Consider the following 19,914-nt stretch of genomic DNA (forward strand, 5'->3'; position numbering starts at 1 on the left):
GGAGTTTTATTTTATTTGTGAAATTTTAGGTTTGGAGATTGAGTTTCTGAAATAATTCAGTTTGTTGATCAATTATAATTTTGAAATAGATTTCAGCCTAATAAATCACAATTCTCTCTTAGTATTTGAACCTGTACAATAAAATGAAATGAAGAAGAAGCTGTAATTTTCATTTAGAATAAAAGAGACCGATGGTTGAGATGGGGAAATCTGAGCAATCATCATGATAAAGATATGAAAAACCAGAGGTAACAAAGATCAGGGAAAATGCGGAAAGTAATGATCATGCGAGATTTCAAGTAAATAAATATTAGCCCTTTGATCAAATAAAATAAACGGTTGGGATTTGGTGTCAACGAATCCGTTGACACCTGGTGTCAACGGATCCTGTCTCATATATATATATATATATATATATATATATATATATATATATATATATATATATAGGGTTATGATAGAAGACACCTTTTATGAAGGTGTCTTTTATCAAGTTACTCTATGAGCATTTGCGAAAAGACACCAACTTATTTTTATGAAGGTGTTTTTTAGCAAAGTTATAACTAAAAAGTGAAAATCACACCTTAAGGTGTGACTTGTTAAAAGACACCACCAAAGGGTGGCTTGTAACAAAACCCACATATATATATATATATATATATATATATATATATATATATATATATATATATATATATATATATATATATATATATATATATATATATATATATATATATATATATATATAACGTTAATTTAGAATTGTTGAATTTCTCACAAGATCTTTTTGCGATGTATTGGTTAGAGGGATCACGGAATTGATCTACCAAATTATATTAACAATTGCACAAGTAGTTACTATATGTTAAAGGATATCCAATATTCTTCATGAATTACAATAGGGAAATGTAGGAACATATATTTATACAGTCTGAACATTTCAAGGCAATGCAGCCAAATAGATAAACCAAAATTGGGATCTGTTGTGAACATTGAATGGCCAGTAAATAAAAATTCACCAATTGCTTATCAAACTCATCAGTAGCAACCATGGTCAAAACTCGGCTTGTTAAGGGTGTCAGTTTTTGTTTCAATTAGAAGAACAAAATCACATCCAAGCTGACTTCCCTGACCAGAGATACTTCGCTTTCCAAACAATGCAGTTCCTTCCGTAATCTTAAAGGAAAAATTAATTATTACCGAGACCTCCAACTAGAAACGGATTTTGGAACAAGATTGATTGCACTGGATGCTGCTTCAAGCCTGCTTCGCATATAATAATTAGTACATGTTTTCCACAAAATATGAAATTAAAACAAAAAAAAATGTAAAATAAATTGATTTCATTTATCACGTGATTCTATTGCGAAAAAAAAATTTAAGAAACTATTATTATGCTGAAAGTGAAAATTCTTTAGTTTCTAGTTAACTATAATGTGAAAAAGATTAGCCATGTTAAAAACCAGTGGAAAGAGAGAGCACTTCGATATTTCTTCAACAGCCTTCAGAACCTCAGCTGAACTTGTCTCCAACACCTGGCCTCCGAAAATAATCTCATCTAATATAGTATGCATCTGCAGGCAAACTCATTTTTCAGGATCACAAAGATGGAAATTTAAGATGCAAATATTACTGTATTGACACTATTGAGCTATTAAGTAAAAGAGTGGATTTATTTCCCAAGTCAGTGCTTCCAAAACAACCCATATTTAGTGAAAAATAAAATATCAAAACAGTACTGTCAATTTTGACTGCGGGGTAGCTCGAAACAAAAATTTGTTTGAGAATTTAACAAGTCAAACTCGCAGACTGCAGCACACTCCAGAAAATCCCATATATATGCAGCAGAATATGTTACCCTAAATCATAATACAGTTTCTAGTTCATTGGTGCTATAAATTAGATTGCTATATCAAGTCAGTTTATGACTGATACGGAATATATGATTTATTTATAGTCAAGGGCACAAAGCAAACAACCTTACCTTACTATAGTTGAACACTACGTCAAGCTCACAAACATTTCTGAAGCATTTGTCCAGTGTTTCAACAAAGACTGAAGGCAGAAAGGGACAAGGTAAGCAAATTGCCACATTAAATTAACAATCATGTAAAAAGAAGTTGCAAAATATGACTGGTCTTGCATAATGCAAATAATTATTCCACTAGAATCCATCATAAAACATGCAATACAGTTGAAATGGCTAGATAAAATGACTGAATTAAGTTAAATAGATTATTAAAACTGTTAACTTCCACAGCTCCAAAAGTAAAAATTGCAGAATCAAAAAAACATTTAACTCAAATAATAATTCAAATCAAGTTCTTCAGAAAAAGGTGAGTTTTTGTGCTAATTTGGTATTTGAATCAACAACATTTTCCATGCTTATCTATGAGAACTAATAACTTACCTACCCCAGAACTTTTTTCTAAATAAAAAAATCTAGAATATAAATCTGCTGCATATCATCGTTTTATCTATCAATTCTGTTGCATGCTTATGGTGTATGAAACAACTAAGCGACATCAAATGATGTTTGGTCTACTACATATGTGGATCAAATGACATCGTTCAGTCTAGTGGAGATTGGAATGATCAATAATGGGAACCACCATCAAAAGAATTATCTTTTAATCAAATTAATAGGTAAACCCAATCATATCTTCACCATTTTGAACAATGCTAACATTGTCGGTTAATAACCTTAACTCTTTTAAACAATGTTACGACACTTCTAAACCTCTCTAACTTACAGGTTATAGATGATATGCAGCAGATTTTCAAACTTTTGTACTTTTCCCAAGGTTTACTTCACATTCGACATTGAATACCAATGGGTGTTTGATTCAAGATATGTAAAGTTAATGGTGAAAAGGGAAGCTTGATGTTATAAATCTCCTACGAGTATCGTCAAAGGCAGACCATGGAGGAAAGCCAAAAATCTGCCATATAAAGCTGCCATAAAGCGCCACAGGCACCGCAGTCCTTCACAGATTGGCCATGGCGGTTGTCAAAAAAATCTGCCACCACAATTTGCCATGGTGCCTCCATGGCTGATATTTGACAACACACTCCTACTATGTGCAGGTCTCATGGAAACAATTCCAACCGTTGTGCCAATTTAGGGAGTGTGAATTATAATTATATAATTAATATTTTATGTAATATTTGCAGGGAATAGCTTTCAAACTTTATTTAATTATTTTAGTTAGCTTTGGCATAGTACGGTATGTTTGAAGTACTAGAAAAGTTTCTCTCTTGTCAGTTAAGTTTTATTATGACACCTTCTGTTAAGTTTCCAAGTGTTAAATAGGTTATCATTTCAGACCCACAAGGTTCCAAAAATTATAACCACAATTTTGTAGTTTAACTCCAATCACTCCGAGTCCTCAACCTATCACCGATATAAAGCAGCTTCTATTGTGGTCTTCCCCTACATAAATAGCGAGGGGAGAGTGCTCCCTTGGGATAACCTTGAGTGCAAGGTTATCATGTTCCTATTATTTCCATTCAGTGATGATACCAGAAGATTATGAAAGGAATTATTCATTTGATTTGTCAATTCTGTCCAGTTTTGGGGAATTTGTTTGGAATCGAATTCTTGGGTTCCTAACAAATTATGTGTAAAACCAGTGTTGCATCATTGCGCTACAATTATTTAATTTTAAAATTTAATGTTATTATAATAGATCATTAGCAGGCTTAACAGGTTTCTATCCACAGTCAATTAAAAATCTATGGAGTTAAAATATCCCTACTCCCATATAATATTGTCGGATTATGTTGGCTTTCAGTTGTCAGCCAAAAGTTTGTAATTTCTGTGAAAAACTTCTCAAGACATCTGAAACCCAAGAACACCAAAGGATTGCAATTAACCCATTACTATGTAAAATTATTTAAATAGAAAAAGACACCTTTGGATTTTGACCCCTAATGCAATGCAAAAAAAAAAAAAAAAAAAAGTTGTCCAGGAATCTACCTTGTATCAAATCAAGCATAGCGAGCTCATTCTCAGAACCATCAAATATGAACACAAAGTATAGAGTTGCAAAGTGCTTGTAGACAAGGCGAGCATCCTGAAGAATAATAAAACAAACGAATTCATACTTCCATTCTTCACATGTATAAGAATGAATTAATATTATTTCAATGAAAAAGCACATGATTGTTAAAATAAATTAACAAAGTAACACCAACATTAGTTGGCTGCCAAAATAAGAAAACTACTATATTTGAGATGTGAGAGCAATAGTAGGTTTAAAAGCATGTCACTGAATCTCAATAAAGCACACGTCCCATATTAGTCCTTCCAAATTCTAACTTTTTTGTTTGAAAACAAGTTCATGGTAACTTAGTTCTAGCTTTGCTCGACCTTCTCTTTCAACCAAATGCCACGATAAGACAACAGCATAAAATATTTATACACAGGTACACTACAGTATCAACAAACAACTCAAAGAAAAAGTCCTAATCACAGCATTTTTTTTGGTTAATTTCAATGTCTCTTTGATGTTAATTAGGATAGGAAAATTATGAAGCTGACAAATCAAAACTAAAGCAAGATAAAATGGAAGAACAAAATACCGGGCCAAAGAAGGATTCAGCATCCACAAAATTGCTAACATGTTCAGGTCTACTGCATAAGACTGCAAAAGCAACAAAATTCACATAAGAAACCAAGTTAGAAAACAAAATAAAACAAACACACACATGCACAAAAAGGAGGAGTAAACCATCAAATTAGTCCTAAACTTGTAAAACGCTCTCAAATAGATCCCTAACTCTATTAAACTATCAAGTTGGTCCCTATATTTAACCCCTTACTATCAATTAGGTCCCTACATTTTAACTACTTACTTTCAATTTGGTCCTTATATTCAACAACTCACTATCAATTTAGTCACTAACATACTCTCAAAACGACTAATTTAAGTTAAATTTGAAAGTGTCTGTGTTAGCGACCTTTTTGAAATGTTCAAATCTTAGGGACCTATTTGAGAGCAACCTACAAAGTCTGGTACGAAATTGCTGGTTTACTAAAAAAAAAAAATATAGTTTAGATAGAGAAACCTGCAAACACATTTCGAATAATTTCCTGCTGTTTTTCCGCAGGCTGATCTAACACAACACAAAAACAATGTTATAAAATTGCATTTACAAAGAATTTTTTTTGAAACATAATTGGCAAAGGTATGAAGAGAGAGTGACCCGAAATTCATAGAATTTAGCTAGACGAGGCTTCCCTTGTGTGTTCATCACAAGCACTGCGCTTATCATTTTGTTATTACTTACTTTCTGCAAACAAGTAAACCAAACTTAGTTTACTAATCATAAATTTGGATGAATGATAGGGAAAAATATGAGAATTACGAAAATGAAGCGAATCGTGAGATGAATAGGATCAACTACACAGAGATCATAGTGTTGAGAAGGATTAAGGGATCTGGAAGTACCAGTTAAGTCGCCGGTAACGGTGCCGGCGTGGAGTCTCTGATCGAACTAATCGCCGATAGGCTCAGTTTGAAGAAGGATTTCGCTAAAGTAATTTTATGAAACGCACCGTTTCAATAATTCACACTAGGAGCTCTCTACACGATATAATTTGTTTTTTTTCCTTTCAGGGAAATAAAATTTGTTAAATAATAATCCTTCAAAAAGAATTTGTTAAATATTCCAAACAAATTTTTTAATAATAAAGTTGAATAAAAATTTTGATCCCTTATATCTACACGCTTATATAATTGATCTTCTATTTTAAAATCTACATGTTTTGTTCATATACTCATCACACATCACTCATCACACACACACACACACCCACACATAATGGTGTGCCTCCACTATTCATATTTTCTGGCTCCGCCACTGATGGTAACATCTTTCCCACGCGAGCGAGAATCTTGCCTCGACGAATACAATTCCCATATTTATGTAACCGTCGAATGCCACGGTATGTCTTACAACGACTCGTGCACTTCATCACTGTATAAGTGGACTCCTTGTACTCCCAAAATGTACAATTTATCTAAACCCTTAACCTTATTTTAAAGCTTTTATTGACTTGAACGTCAGAGTGTGTACAGATACACTCCTTCGTCGTTCTAGAAACTCTCAATGCCTTGAACAACCGTATCAGACGTCTCCTCTCTGATTAGTAACGATCGGTTTCCTTCATTTTAATTTTTATCCAAAGAAGCAAGATAAATTAAAGTATGATTTTGTTTCAAATATGTGATTTTTTATGATTTAGGTGAATTGTGTCATAAGGGCAGAAAAGTAAAGCCCGTTTACAATGTGAGTATAAAGTAGGCTTAATAGCAGTTTTCGCTACCCTAACTTTCACGAAGTTGCGATTTTGACCCCCTAAGAAAAAAACTACAAAACCGCCCTCTAAGTTTTGCAATTGTAGCAGTTTTGACCCCCAAGGCAAAAAAAATAATAAAAAAATAACACTGGCACCTCACTTAGGGTGCCACGTCAGCGTAGACCGAGTCAAAATTGGCTTTGGGGCCAAAACTGCCACAGGTGCAAAACTTAAGGGTGTGTTTGGATCACCAAAGAAAGTGAAAGGAAAGATTGTAAGAGGAAAGATTGTTAAAGGAAAGAAAGTATGAGGAAAGTGAATGGAAAGTGAGATGATTATTTAGTTGTTTGGTTTGAGTGATAGTATGAAGAAAGTGAAAGGAAAGATAGTTATATTGTTAGTAAATTGACATAAATATCCCTACATAAAAGATAAAAAATAGCATAGAAAAAGTTGGAATATGTGTTGTAAAAACACACAAAACAGGAGGGCATTTCGGTAAATGCAGCAAGAATAGTGGAATCTTTCCACTTTCTGCTCTCCTGAGTGCAGAAACAATTCTGCCGTGGGACCCAGCCAAAACTTTCTTTCCTTGGTTGTATGATGGTGTGCCAAACTATGGAAAGAATATATTTCCACTCTCTCTCTTCCACTCTCCTTTCTTTCATTGGAACCAAACACAGCATAAGGGATGATTTTGTAGTTTTTTTTCTTAGGGGGCCAAAATCGCAACTTTGAAAAAGTTAGGGGCTAAAACTGCTATTAAACCTATAAATTATAAACCCAGGAGTCCCAAACCTCAACCATCGACGGCGCTATCACAAGTCACAACACAAAGTCAACACTCGTCAAAAGGATGTCTGACTCCGACGAAGAAACAAACCCATTCCCCACCGTACAACCCAATCTACTACCTAACCTAGAACTACTTCAAACCCATTTCCTCCATTCGATCCAATCAACGGTCACCATTCGCTCACTCCCATCCCAAGGTCTCTCCTTCCAGCTCTGGCCCGCCGCCACCTCTCTCGTCACTCTCCTCGACAACCACCGCCTCAACCCCACCACCAGCCCCCTCTCAACCGTCCTCTCATCCCTCCACACTCCACCACGCATCCTCGAACTCGGCTCCGGCACCGGCATCGTCGGCATAGTCGCAGCCGCCACACTCGGAACAAACGTAACCCTAACCGACCTCCCTCATGTCGTTCCCAATCTCAAATTCAACGCGGAAGCTAATGCAGAAGCTGTGGGGTCCAACGGTGGTAGTGTTACATTTGCATCCCTTAGGTGGGGTCATGCTGCTGACGTGGAAATGATTGGAGGAGAGTTTGATGTTGTGATAGCTTCAGATGTGGTGTATCATGATCATCTTTATGGACCGTTGATTGAAACGTTAAGGTTGATGTTGATTAAGAAGGAGATTGTGTTTGTGATGGCTCATATGAAGAGATGGAAAAAGGAGAGTTTGTTTTTTAAGAAAGCTAGGAAGTATTTCTTTGTTGATGTTTTGCATGTTGATGCTCCTTGTAATGGTTCTAGAGTTGGTGTTGTTGTTTATCGTTTTGTTGGGAAAAAACTTGTAAGTTGATTGAATGATACCATTTCAAGTTTATATTTGTTTGTTTGGTTCATTGGTTGTTGTTCTCTACTTTGCTTGTTCTTGACAATGATTTTGTTAATTTTCCAAATCAGGTATGTACAAGATTCGTTGAATCTGGGTCTAAAGTGTGATAAAAACAACTATAAGTGGAAATGATTACTAATAAGAGACATAGAAGGGCCATTTGATTAAGATGTCGGATTTTATATGTCAAAGTCCCAAGATTCCATGTGGACATGCTTCACTATTGTATTGTGTTTTTGAAACATGTTGCGCACCAGGGATGACAATGGATAGAGTCTTGGTCAAGCAGTATTGACTTTAATTTAATTAATTAATTGAAAAATGAATGCAAACAATTTTAAGATGATGCTCTCCTTTATGTTCGTGTGTAATTTTTGTTAGCAACATATTGTTGCTTCACAAACTTTGATAAGTTTCTTTATAGAAGAAGTGAATTAGATTTTTTAAGTTTTTATTTTAAGATGATGTCTTTGGTAGTGTTGTGGGTTGGATGTTGATTGAAATTTTTTGAAAGGTATTGAAATTGGATTGATAAGTCAAAATTTGTCACTCCTATTATGAAGTTAATTATTGTGTCGATGCCCTTGTTAATAGAAAAATGATATTTGTACAATCATTTTGATACAACTTTTGTACAATTTTATCTCTCATACTCACATTATCTTCTTATTCTCTCTCTTACTTTTTTCTCTCCCCCTCTCTCTCTCTCTCTCTCTCTCTCTCTATATATATATATATATATATATATATATATATATATATATATATATATATATATAGTTTTTGACCAATGAGAAGAGAGAACAACAAGATTGTCCCAAAAGTTGTACTAAAATAGTTGTTCAAATATCATTACTCAAAGAGTTGTAATTGTAATAATCTTACACTTTAATTTTAGAAAGACATGTTGGAAAATGTCAACATCTTACATGAATTTCATTCATTTCATTTTGTAAGATTAGTTTTTGCAATTACTCGCATAGATACTTTAATTTACCAAAATAGGATTTTAGAGTTCAAGTTATCACTTGAGTGAATTCAATATAGGTCTAATTTAGACTAGCTTCTAGTTTACCTCAACTTCTTTTAGGTTAAATTAAATTAACGATTCTTTTGTTTTTTTGATATGTAGCCGAAGTGATAAGACATCTGAAACTCACATACACAACGAGATCTCAAATTCAAATATGAGTAAAAGTGTCTAACATAACAATATCGGTGTTGTCACTTAAACCTTGAGACTTACAATTTCATGATGGGCGGGCACATGGTATGCTGAGTAATGAATTACTTGTCTTAGAAATATAATAATTTCAACTGCTTCCTCCTAACATTTAGCATCTTTGACAGTTTTTTCCAAAAATTAGAAACTAACTAAATTTGAAGGCTTGTGTTTTAGAACATGCCTGGCTTGGCAGCCTCGTGTCACAGATCTTGTTGAAATGTGATTTCAGAGATTGTTTTATAAATAAAAAACAAAATGAGTGAAGAAGGATTGTGTAGTGAGAATAAACCTAAGAAGTAGTTAGTTTCTTTATGTGTGTTCTAATTTATGTATCCATGTATGAGAAAGAAAAGAAACAGGTTGACAAAAGAGTAAAGTGTAGATTTTGAAAAATCACCTTAAGTTTGGTGATGTTATGGTGATTTTGTCAGAAGAACTACAATAAACCATTATGATTTTACAAAAAGTATCACAACATCAGAGTACCTTGACATGAAACCAAACATGTAAACAAACATGTAATGCGTGGAATTGCAATTGGATTGGTACTAATCTTTGTGTCGCTGATTTTGAGGTTAGTATTCCGATTCTCTAAAGGCTTTGAGCAATGCTAGAGTTGTTGATCTAGTTGATGCTAATGGAGAGTGGAATTTACACATGATGAATGATTTGCTATGCAGTACCAGATACATCAATAGTCATGAGATTTGGAATCAAATTTGGAGGGTACGGGTGCAAGAAAGAGTCAAGTTTTTTATTTGGATTGTTTTGCATGAAAGATTGATGACCAATTTCCAGAAAAGTAAAATGAGAATTAGTAGTCCTTGGTATGTGCATTGTGAAAACTGAAGTGGAAACAATTTTACATGTATTAATGGATTGTCCCATTGCTATGGCTTTATGGATTAATTTAGTTCCATTGGAAGCTAGATATTGTTTTTTTAGCGCAGACCTGATGCGTTGGGTTGAGCTTAACATGGCTAATTCTTGCTAGTCTAATTTTGATTGGAAGGAATATTGGGCTGTAGCTTGTCATCTTCTTTGGTTTTGGAGAAATAAGGATTTGCATGGCATGGATTTTGGGAGACCACATAAACCGTGGATTGTAATTCAGCAAAGGGTGAGTCATTATAATACTGCATTGCATAATAATAAGCTGCATGATATCCCGAAACAGCGGCTTTTCATTAGATGGACTACCCCTCCAATGGGATGGGTTAAATTAAATACAGACGGTGTAAGAGGCGGATTGAAGTCAGGTTGTGAAGGCTTATTGCGGGATTCTGATGGCAATCATATATGTGGATTAGCTAAGTTCCTTGGTGCGTGTAATGCATTCGTTGCTGAATTATTGTGCGTGCGAGACTTTGTTATTTTTAATTTGTCATCAACTAACTGCATTTCAATGCTTCAATTTATCCAAAAATACAAATAAATATTTACATATTATTAAAAGAAAATGAAAGAGAAACATATATCATGCCTTTCACAGTGGTACAAGCCGATCTCCTAAGAAGAGATTACATTCACTTTTACCACAACAACCAATTGGTATCACTTTTAATTACCCATAACAAATAATTTGAAATGTTAAAAGATTAAAATAAGAGTTGTTTCTGAACTAACGAATAATTTGATTAACAATTAACAAAGACAAACAATTAACAATAATAGAATAAAACTAGTCCGGCGTTGAGTGTTGCTACACCCTTCAGGTTAAACTTTCAAAATAAATTCTAGTTTTAGAGGAGTCCCACATTGGAAGTTTGTGATAAGTGGAAGGGAAGATTACTAGATGTAATCAAGCAGTGTATAAGGTGAAGCTTTGCATCTATGCTGACAAAACAATTCTCTCCCAAAATAGTGGAAATTGCATTTCGAGCGAACTTATGCTCTGTTTTGCAAATTAAAAGTGCAGCAAATTCTGTGACTGTGTTTTAACCTACAAGTCACAGTTCTTGGTGCTTGATTAACTCTCTGCATTTTTATATGCCACGAATCAAGCAGATGGCAAAGGCTTGTAAGGAAGAGAGTGGATAAGCGTAGTACATTAAGAATATATCTTTTCTAAACTGCTTTCCTACATGCAAGATTGGCCAATTTTGCAATGCAGGAGAAACATTATGAGATCGATCAACTACAAGGTCAAAGTTTCTCACAGTTTCCACTCTAAAACGGCCCATGAAGTCAGCACCCCAACCATTGTGTTGCTCATCCCATATAAGAGTCTTGTTTTTGAGTATAAAGGTCTCAAATGAGACTTGGCTCAGTGCTGGTGAAGGAGAAAAAGTTTCATCAAATACAGAAGGTTGAATGTCGTATATAGTAAACTTGGTGCCCCAAAAATTTGACCTGCCATATGTATAAAAATCAAATTGTGAGGATTATACGGGGGTGTATGAAAAGCAATAAAAAGCTAAAAAATCGTTTCTATCGACCAAAACATACCGCAGTTTACAAACATATTTGTTATTTGCTTGAGAGTTGAGAAAAATCATCTCCGGTCAAGGATATGACGAAGTTGGACCGTCATATCCTTTTCGCGGCTAATAACAACTTACTCTTATCATTCCCTGCCATGCAATTACAACCAAACCAAAACAAACTGCTTAAATGCGTATGTCATAAAATACATGTAAGAGAAATAGGCGTTGCTGAGAATGAACCACAATCGGAATGACAAGAAATAAATAAATAAAAATCCTTAAGTTTAGAGCAAGTAGGTTGAAATTCAACATTCATAGTCATGATTTCAAGCTTGAAGAGTAAATGAGAAATTTGAAAATAGATATTCAATGTCTTTGAAAAAGGGATGGTATGTTTCTGCAATGAAATACTTACATTGCATCAAATACATCAGGATGTAGAAGTTCTTCTGTTCCTCTTAATAAAGCAAAGCCATGGATAAGCACGGGGACCAGGCTATTCATACACATGAAGAAAAGAGAACATAAAAATCATGAGGGAAAAGACTAATTTGGATTAGACCAGAAAGTGGGTGAATAATTTATTACCTGCTTCAATGAAATAGGAAATGTGATCATTCCACATTGCGGAAGAGTCTTGATGATCTCTTTTGTGGCAGACCTCCATGATTTACATACCGAAGCACAAAAGACGACAGCAGAACGCGCAGGCCAATATCTCTCACTCTCTTCAACCCTTCGGATTATGTCCAAAAGCAATTCATGTGGTAGACTTGCCCATTGTCCCTGTTGAATAGGTTCAATTGGAGATACATCCAGAGCAAGATGTGAGTTTGACTGATAGAGAAAATTCTCGCTCTCAGCACCCGGCTTTGATATTCCATTTTTAATCCCCTTGATTTCTCCGACCATGCTTTTCAATGCCATGTTTTAACACTCTTTAGTAACACAAAACTGCACCTATCCAAATGCACAATTTTAAACTCTGATAGTAACAAAAATACAAAGGAAAAGACTTTTGATAACCAAACAAATACAAATATTTATTTTCTCATAACAGATTACGCCTAGCCCGAGTGCATAGAAAATTATCTATCATCAAGTCAAACAAAATTGGATCTGAATCATCTAAAATAAGAAACTCATTTTAGAGGCTGGACTGTAAATTCTGTAATCAATGGTTAGTATGACATATACACATGTAGAGTGTATTGCCATATCATTGATTTTGTTACTTAAGCCAAATCCCCCAAAACTTAACTATCATTTGGTCATATATTCATCATTATATAACTTATGAACTATGAAGCACTGACTCATACACTGACACATGACACGTCAACACCGACAATAATTTAAGAAAATAACATCGTGTCGGTGTAGACACGACACGTATCCGACACTGGTGCACGCCTAATGCAAGGAGTATTTCTGTGCTTCATAGCAAAAGAATATTAACAAGGTTTATTATTATGGTCACAGTAATACCTACAAAACTGAAATTCTGCACTAAAACTTTAAGAATTAAAACACTTCATGTTATTGGCAGAAATATTACAAACAAAGAATAACATTATTGGAAGAAATATATGGAATAGAAAAACAGTGAGAAAGCAATTGCCCACCAAGATTTTTGAGAGAATCTCTCCCAAATAATTTCCTATTTATGTAAACTGCATATTAACACTTGTAACCACACTGATTTTATTTTATTTTTTCCCGAAGTAATAACCATAATTCCACTTTCAGTGCCACATAACCTAGTAACCAATTCGTAACATTTGGCTCTGAGTCTGACTGCGACTGTTTCTCGTAACCTGTTTTGACTAAATGTGCGCTATGAAGCACGAACACCTCTAGGACTAGGTGTGTCGCGGTGTCCAACATGTGTCAGTGTCCGACACTCCTATGACATCCGTACGACACGTGTCGAACCGGTGTTCTAAATAATTGATTTTTTCTTTACTTCGACACTCGTACGATCTGTGTCCGACACATATATAACACTCATATGAGCCGTGTCGGACAACTCAAACAAATATATAAAATAGTTTTTTTTCTCTCTTGCTTCCTCACACCATAGATAAAGAGTTACATATGTTTTTAGAAATGTTGATCAACTAGTGGTTATAGACATTATAATTGATTATATCGTTTTTAGCTTTTTTGATAGTAGATGAATAAATAAATGTCAAATACTATGATATCTTGTTGTAGAACTTTTTCTAATGACATAAATTGCTCAAGTTAGATGTTTATATATGTATTTTAATTTTCATTTTAGGCCGTCTTTAAATAAATTAACATATATTTAACGGTGTCAGTGTCCTATATTTTTTACATTAGCGGTGTCGACGTATCCGTGTTGTGTCAGGTGTCTGTGTCGGAGTCCATGCTTCAAACTATGTTAGCGACTGTTGCATTACATAAAGAAATTTTTCTAAGTTAGATTATTGAAAACTACTTGAGATCGTTAATGTCACAAAGAAGGTTGAGTTCTCTAGACATTTTATGTATTGAAAAAGATATGATAAAACATATCAATGCAGACACGATTTTAGCGACTTTTGTATCTCGAAATGCTCCTAGGAATTGTTTTGTATGAGCATTTGGATATTAAATAAAAAATTCAATGTTTTTTTGTATGAAGTATGATGTTTTTATAAGATTATTTCTTAATGTAATAAAAAATATCATCTGCAAGTAAACTATTTTCACACTTTGAGAATTCAAAAAATTTTATACTACTTATTAATCATGGCCCAAGTTATAGGTTCACCTTCGACCGTCAAAATCTCATAAACGGGTATGAGTACATATGATCACCATGCATTTCTAAATAAAACATTATAAGTTTCAGTAGCAAACTTACGCAACAATTCCATATCAAAACTGAAAATTAGGATGATAAAATGAAATTTAAAAAAAAAAAATCTCCTAGGAGCAAACAATATCACATCTTCATATTGACAATAGTTAACTCAAAGTGAAATATCTCTGCCTCCTCATTTGAAAGTCTCACTCTTGCTAAATGTTTGAGCTGTTTGATCCTCCACGTGGTTGTGTCTGCAAAAAGTCAATTAAACATTAGGAGGCATAATCAAATTGCAAAAGATACTTCATATGATCCCACAATGCATAAGTTAAGCATAATATATGTAATTGCAATTTCAAGTGATTTTGATGGGACATATAAAGACAACAAAAGATCAAAATGTACGGTACTTCAAAGCCAAACTAAATTTCTAGAGAAAAAAATTGATACCTTAAAATAAATATTATTATATATCGCAGATTTCAACATATTATCTCCAATAATCAACCTCAACTTCCGCTTGAAATCATCATGGGAAATCTTCTTTGACTGCAAAAACATGACATGATACATCAGTAATATTTTAATATTTAAGACACGGGCATCAATTGCAGCTCACTTACATACCTTTAACAATGTATAATGGGTGTAGATAAGAAACATAATCCGGGAAGGAACCATTTTTTTTATGGAAGCAAAAAGCATTAAAAATGGAATCCAGGGGGACCTCGGAGATCTTCCCGTGTTAGCAGGGATTATAGTAACATTTGCCTGAGGTATCCCACAAACCAAAATTGTTGAGATAAAGGTAATAAAACAAAACGTTAAAAGAATAAAAACCATAAGAAGAATCTCATAAGATAAGACTCCTAAATGTGTCAATATATCAGAAGATAAAAAAATATTAGGATAGAAATGTGTGCACTGGAGAAAACATTCTTAGATTTAAAAAAAATGTTAAAATTTGGTATTAGTTTGGATAAAGGTAATAAAACAAAACGTTATAGGATTAAAAACCTTAAGAAGAATCTCATATGATGAAACTCTCAAATGTTTCATATGAATGCGTGAATATTAGGATATAAAAAAAATATATTAGGGTGGAAAGGTGTGCAATAGAGAAAGCATTCTTAGATTTAGAAAGAAAAATTGTTAAAAATTGGTATTAATATTGCCTTTTACATAGAAAATCATGAAAACACAAGATGTAAAATTAATTAAAAAAACTTACAGTGTCCATTGTAGAATGCTCAGAGCCATCTTTCTTACTCTCATTTGAACAAACATTTCCTATAAAAAATATCATGTGTTGTGATTAAGAAGTCTTTTTTGTTGTTAGAAGAAATATCAATCATATAGCTTAGCAGCATAAGCAAATTAATGGTTTGCCAAACAAGAGTGAAGCGGTTAATATGTTGAAAGAATTATATATTAATTGGTTTTTCGATGATTAACTCCTTCACGCTTCAACGATAATTATGTAACGATACAAAAACATATATCTAACACTAACATACAAGGTAAAAAATTTGTTAAAGAAACATTACTTCACCTTTAAAATCCAAAGGGGCCTTGAAGCTGACAACAAATTCAGGGTAGATATGCGTGTTTCTATTCATGTTCCAAACCACATAGTGCTCTGGTCTGTGAATGTCATCCACCCCATTATCATATTCGTAACCACTTGAACAATGTTGATCACTACCTGGACGAAGAAGCTCCATTTTCCCCATTATGACACGACATAAAACCAAATGCTTAATTTCATTTTCATCAACATCACAATAAAGTGAACTGTAACACATGTAAAACTAAATCCTCTTAGCGTTCAATTAATAATAATAATAATAATGATGATGATGATGATGATGATGATGATGATGATGATGATGATGATGATGATGATGATGATGAATGAATGAATCTCAATGTTAATTCATATAAAAACTAACCATGCATAAGGACGAGCCACAGTTGCAAGATGAACACCAAGTCCATATATGTCATTGAATGGAGATAGTCCATAGCGACGAAGTCCATATTCCGTCATTTTTGACAGTTCCTCTTTAGAACAAGCAAGCCACGCATAGCGAACATTGGCTTCCCCCCGAATTCCTTTTGTGAGATCAGCTTGCTTTTGGAATAACTCCAGTCGTGTTTGCATTGACATGCCTGAGTTGCGGTAAATATCAACAATGTCAGACTCTGTAATGCCCAAAGCAGTCATTCCTGTAAGAAACATCTCCCGTACAGAATCTTCGTCCAATTTTCCATCTATAGATTCAGTGTAAGCATCTAAATCTGCATCTAGCTCTTGCCTAATAGCTCCACCAAAAACTTCAGGAAAAAAGCAATTCCCTTCCTCGTCAATCCAAGCAATGGGTTGTTGAAAACCCGTTTTCAAGTCTAGATGATACATATGCAAAAAATCTAGCAAAACCTCTTGACCATCTAACTCTACCTCCACATTTGCTTTATTAATTTTGAATTTTTCCTTAACCAAGTCAACAATATTCTCTGGATAGTCCAACCAATTGTTGTTCTTATAAAACATCAAACGTATGGGAATCCCACTTTTCCTATTGTTCAAATAAATCCTGGCCAAGAAGCTAGAAATACCAAGACCAGAGTCATATGGTTTACTAACACCTTCAACCAATCTCATTTGCTTGACAACCACATTTGTTGATGTTGAAACTCCACTCAGATGTGCAGTTCCATCCAATGTCTTTGAAGTTTTTGCTTCCATTTCTATCCACTAGATGACTATCTGTATACACAAGCTAAAATATAAAAGTCCGATAGCAATAGGTAATTAGAACTCTAGACCTTGAGTAACAAGAATATTTGGTAATCCCTAGATGATTAAATTATTTAAGAATATTGAACTAGTATAAAGAATCACGTGTTCATCATAATAATATAATGTTGATATTATAACAAAGATAGTCAATACAAGCACTTCTTGGAGAGCAAAACAAGTAATTTGAAACAATTGGACAAGTAATTAAAATATTGTAACATTACAAATAGAACATAATAAAATAAAACTTCGCAATAAAGTTTGAAGGGTGCTTCAACATCATATTGTTGCGTGTACTAGAAATTGACCAATATGATAAATGTGGAAATTTATACTCTACAGCGCTACACAAGACACTTCAAGTAAACCCATAAGCATAAAGTATATTGAAGTAGTCTTTGATGACTGTGACTTTCCAACAAAACAAATGTATTTCTGCATCTCTTCATAAGCCTTCAAAATGAACACTTAATGACTGTTATGATTTTCTTAAACTGACAAACCTTAGTCCATTTCTTATTTACTCATAAGAAAAAGTTGTGCAGAAAAAGTTTCAAACTTGCCCATACATGGGTATAACCTAAAGCAACATTTGAGAAAAACCTTAGTCCATTTCTTATTTACTCATAAGAAAAAGTTGTGCAGAAAAAGTTTCAAACTTGCCCATACATGGGTATAACCTAAAGCAACATTTGAGAAAAAACTAGTATGGATTCTCAAGAATCATCTTCAACACACAAGAATAAATTAATTCAAAAAACATATGTGAGTTTCAATATCACTTCCAAGCTCCAACGATAAAATCATCCCCAAAAATTGAAGAAAAGGAATAACTCAATTCAAACACAAAGAAGAAAAAAAAATCATAACTCAGTCCACTTAAGCCACCCCATTAATCACAAATTCAATCAAACACACTGATAAACCAAAAACAAAGTAAATTTCAATAATTGACACTCAAAATAAAAAACAACAAACAATTAATTAAATAATAAATAAACTAAACAAAAGCAACAAGACTTTAAAAGTATACCTGAATGCAGAAACACACACAACAATATAATACCAAACAATTTCACTATTAATTTGTTCTAACTTTAAAATTGCCCATCTAATTGGAAGAGTAATGGGTCCTTTTTATACTAATTCCAACCCAAAAAGATAAACTCTAAACTAACCCATTATGCGGGTTGGGTAGGTCACTTCTAGAATGTTGAGTAAGCATCTAGTCATTGTTCATTGTATTAGTTTTTTTTCTTCAACAATTCACAAATCTTTATCTTTTTTATCCTTCTAATGAAACTATTTCCTATTTTGAAATCGATTTCTAGAATGTTGAGTAAACATTTAGTCATTGTTCATTGTATTAGTTTCCTTTTTCAACAATTCACAAATATTTTTTATCCTTGTAGAATACAATTGTTTCCTATTTTAAAATCGATTATCATTTTTATCCTTCTAAAATGAAACTATTTCCTATTTTGAAATCGATTTCTAGAATATTGAGTAAACATTCATTGTTCATTGTATTAGTTTCCTTTTTCAACAATTCACAAATATTTTTTTATCCTTGTAGAATACAATTGTTTCCTATTTTAAAATCGATTTTCAAAGGTTTCTTAAATCATATATTTTTCTTTATCTTTAATGTGAAATTCAGTCTTTATCTTTAAAGTGAAATTCAGGTATGGAAATTTGCTAAAACTTCAGATTTTTTACTTTAAAATAATGATAATTGTTATGGTAATAAATTTCTAAATAATATTGAAGGGGACATTGGCAATTCTTGCGTAAATGATTTTACTAAATACTACTTTTAACTATGTATACTTGTTTACATTTTTTGTTGAAAAGTGTAAATTAGTTTTGCACTAACATCCTTTGAAATTTAATGTCACCTTCAATATTATTTAAAAATAGCTTGTTTTTCGGTCAAAAAAAAATAGCTTGTTTTCAAATCCTTTTAAAATTTACTAGCATAAAAATTTATCATTATTTAAAGTAAAAACAATCTATAATTTTAACAGAAAAACAATCTATAATTTTAACAGATAACCATACATGAATTTCTCGATAAAAGAAAAATCATTTACGAATGAACAATAAATCAAATATCAAATTAAAAACAGAAAGAATTTTTTTTTTACAAAGATAAAAGAGATATGAAAATTGGGGAAGAAGAAAACTAGTTCAAACAATCATAATTTTCGTACCATTATAAATGTTTAACTTCAATTTTAACTACTTCTAAAGTCACATGTATGGTTAATTGTGATTTACTGAAAGTGTAATATTTTTTACGCTAATGTTGTATATAAATTAAACTCTTAAAATAATGAAAAATATATGTATAGTTATTTTTATAAAATTTTAAGATTACCATGCTATTAAAATAATAATTAATTGTTACAGTTTTCAATTTTAAAATAATTTATATTATTTATTTAGAATTGATATTTAAAATCACTTTTAAAAAAAATGAGGGAAAGTTCACAAATTAAACAAAATAGACATTCGAAAGAACTTGAGTTCGATTTCTGATACTGATAGAATAATTCTTGGTCAAGGTATACTTTCCTCACAGCCAAACTCTACAGTACCAGATGTGAGTTGTTAGTCTAACTATTATCTTGTTGTCTAAGACATATATGTATGATATTTTTTTTAGTTCAAATGTGGGTGGTTAGTTACACATCTACTACGTATAAATA

General features: G+C 32.9%; 3 protein-coding genes and 1 pseudogene across 3 annotated transcripts; 1 reads left to right on the top strand and 3 right to left on the bottom strand.

Moving 5' to 3' along the window:
• Positions 1-821: 821 nt before the first annotated feature.
• LOC146900831 (Clathrin adaptor complex small chain family protein) lies at positions 822-5,622 on the bottom strand. Its single transcript, XM_085733854.1, has 8 exons — positions 5,457-5,622; positions 5,212-5,298; positions 5,074-5,116; positions 4,588-4,649; positions 3,983-4,079; positions 1,988-2,058; positions 1,486-1,577; positions 822-1,266 (listed from the first exon to the last, which is right to left on the bottom strand). The coding sequence occupies exons 2-8, from the start codon at positions 5,278-5,280 to the stop codon at positions 1,200-1,202; spliced, it is 501 nt and encodes a 166-aa protein (XP_085589980.1). The 5' UTR covers positions 5,281-5,298; positions 5,457-5,622; the 3' UTR covers positions 822-1,199.
• A 1,415-nt stretch (positions 5,623-7,037) lies between these two features.
• Positions 7,038-8,497, top strand: LOC146900832 (Putative methyltransferase family protein). Its single transcript, XM_085733853.1, has 2 exons — positions 7,038-7,889; positions 8,003-8,497. The coding sequence occupies exons 1-2, from the start codon at positions 7,164-7,166 to the stop codon at positions 8,039-8,041; spliced, it is 765 nt and encodes a 254-aa protein (XP_085589979.1). The 5' UTR covers positions 7,038-7,163; the 3' UTR covers positions 8,042-8,497.
• A 2,272-nt stretch (positions 8,498-10,769) lies between these two features.
• Positions 10,770-12,639, bottom strand: LOC146900833 (tubby-like F-box protein 2; annotated as a pseudogene).
• A 1,973-nt stretch (positions 12,640-14,612) lies between these two features.
• Positions 14,613-17,149, bottom strand: LOC146900834 (putative inactive poly [ADP-ribose] polymerase SRO1). Its single transcript, XM_085736982.1, has 6 exons — positions 16,353-17,149; positions 15,953-16,194; positions 15,632-15,690; positions 15,028-15,171; positions 14,851-14,949; positions 14,613-14,651 (listed from the first exon to the last, which is right to left on the bottom strand). The coding sequence occupies exons 1-6, from the start codon at positions 17,147-17,149 to the stop codon at positions 14,613-14,615; spliced, it is 1,380 nt and encodes a 459-aa protein (XP_085593108.1).
• Positions 17,150-19,914: the final 2,765 nt, after the last annotated feature.

This window comes from Medicago sativa, chromosome 8 (assembly GCF_051527215.1).
Source record: "Medicago sativa cultivar Bolivia chromosome 8, Bolivia_mono, whole genome shotgun sequence".
NCBI classification, from domain to species: domain Eukaryota; kingdom Viridiplantae; phylum Streptophyta; class Magnoliopsida; order Fabales; family Fabaceae; genus Medicago; species Medicago sativa.

What these genes read in the sequence shown, in the direction of transcription:
- LOC146900832 (XM_085733853.1), top strand. Translation starts at nt 7,164, where the DNA reads ATGTCTGACTCCGACGAAGAAACAAACCCATTCCCCACCGTACAACCC. An exon ending in GTTTTGTTGGGAAAAAACTT is followed by an intron (nt 7,890 to 8,002) that starts GTAAGTTGATTG and finishes TTTCCAAATCAG; the next exon opens with GTATGTACAAGATTCGTTGA.
- LOC146900834 (XM_085736982.1), bottom strand. Translation starts at nt 17,149, where the DNA reads ATGGAAGCAAAAACTTCAAAGACATTGGATGGAACTGCACATCTGAGT. An exon ending in GTGGCTCGTCCTTATGCATG is followed by an intron (nt 16,195 to 16,352) that starts GTTAGTTTTTAT and finishes CATGTGTTACAG; the next exon opens with TTCACTTTATTGTGATGTTG. An exon ending in AGCATTCTACAATGGACACT is followed by an intron (nt 15,172 to 15,631) that starts GTAAGTTTTTTT and finishes GGGATACCTCAG; the next exon opens with GCAAATGTTACTATAATCCC.
- LOC146900831 (XM_085733854.1), bottom strand. Translation starts at nt 5,280, where the DNA reads ATGATAAGCGCAGTGCTTGTGATGAACACACAAGGGAAGCCTCGTCTA. An exon ending in CTGAATCCTTCTTTGGCCCG is followed by an intron (nt 4,080 to 4,587) that starts GTATTTTGTTCT and finishes ATTATTCTTCAG; the next exon opens with GATGCTCGCCTTGTCTACAA. An exon ending in TAGTGTTCAACTATAGTAAG is followed by an intron (nt 1,578 to 1,987) that starts GTAAGGTTGTTT and finishes GTTTGCCTGCAG; the next exon opens with ATGCATACTATATTAGATGA.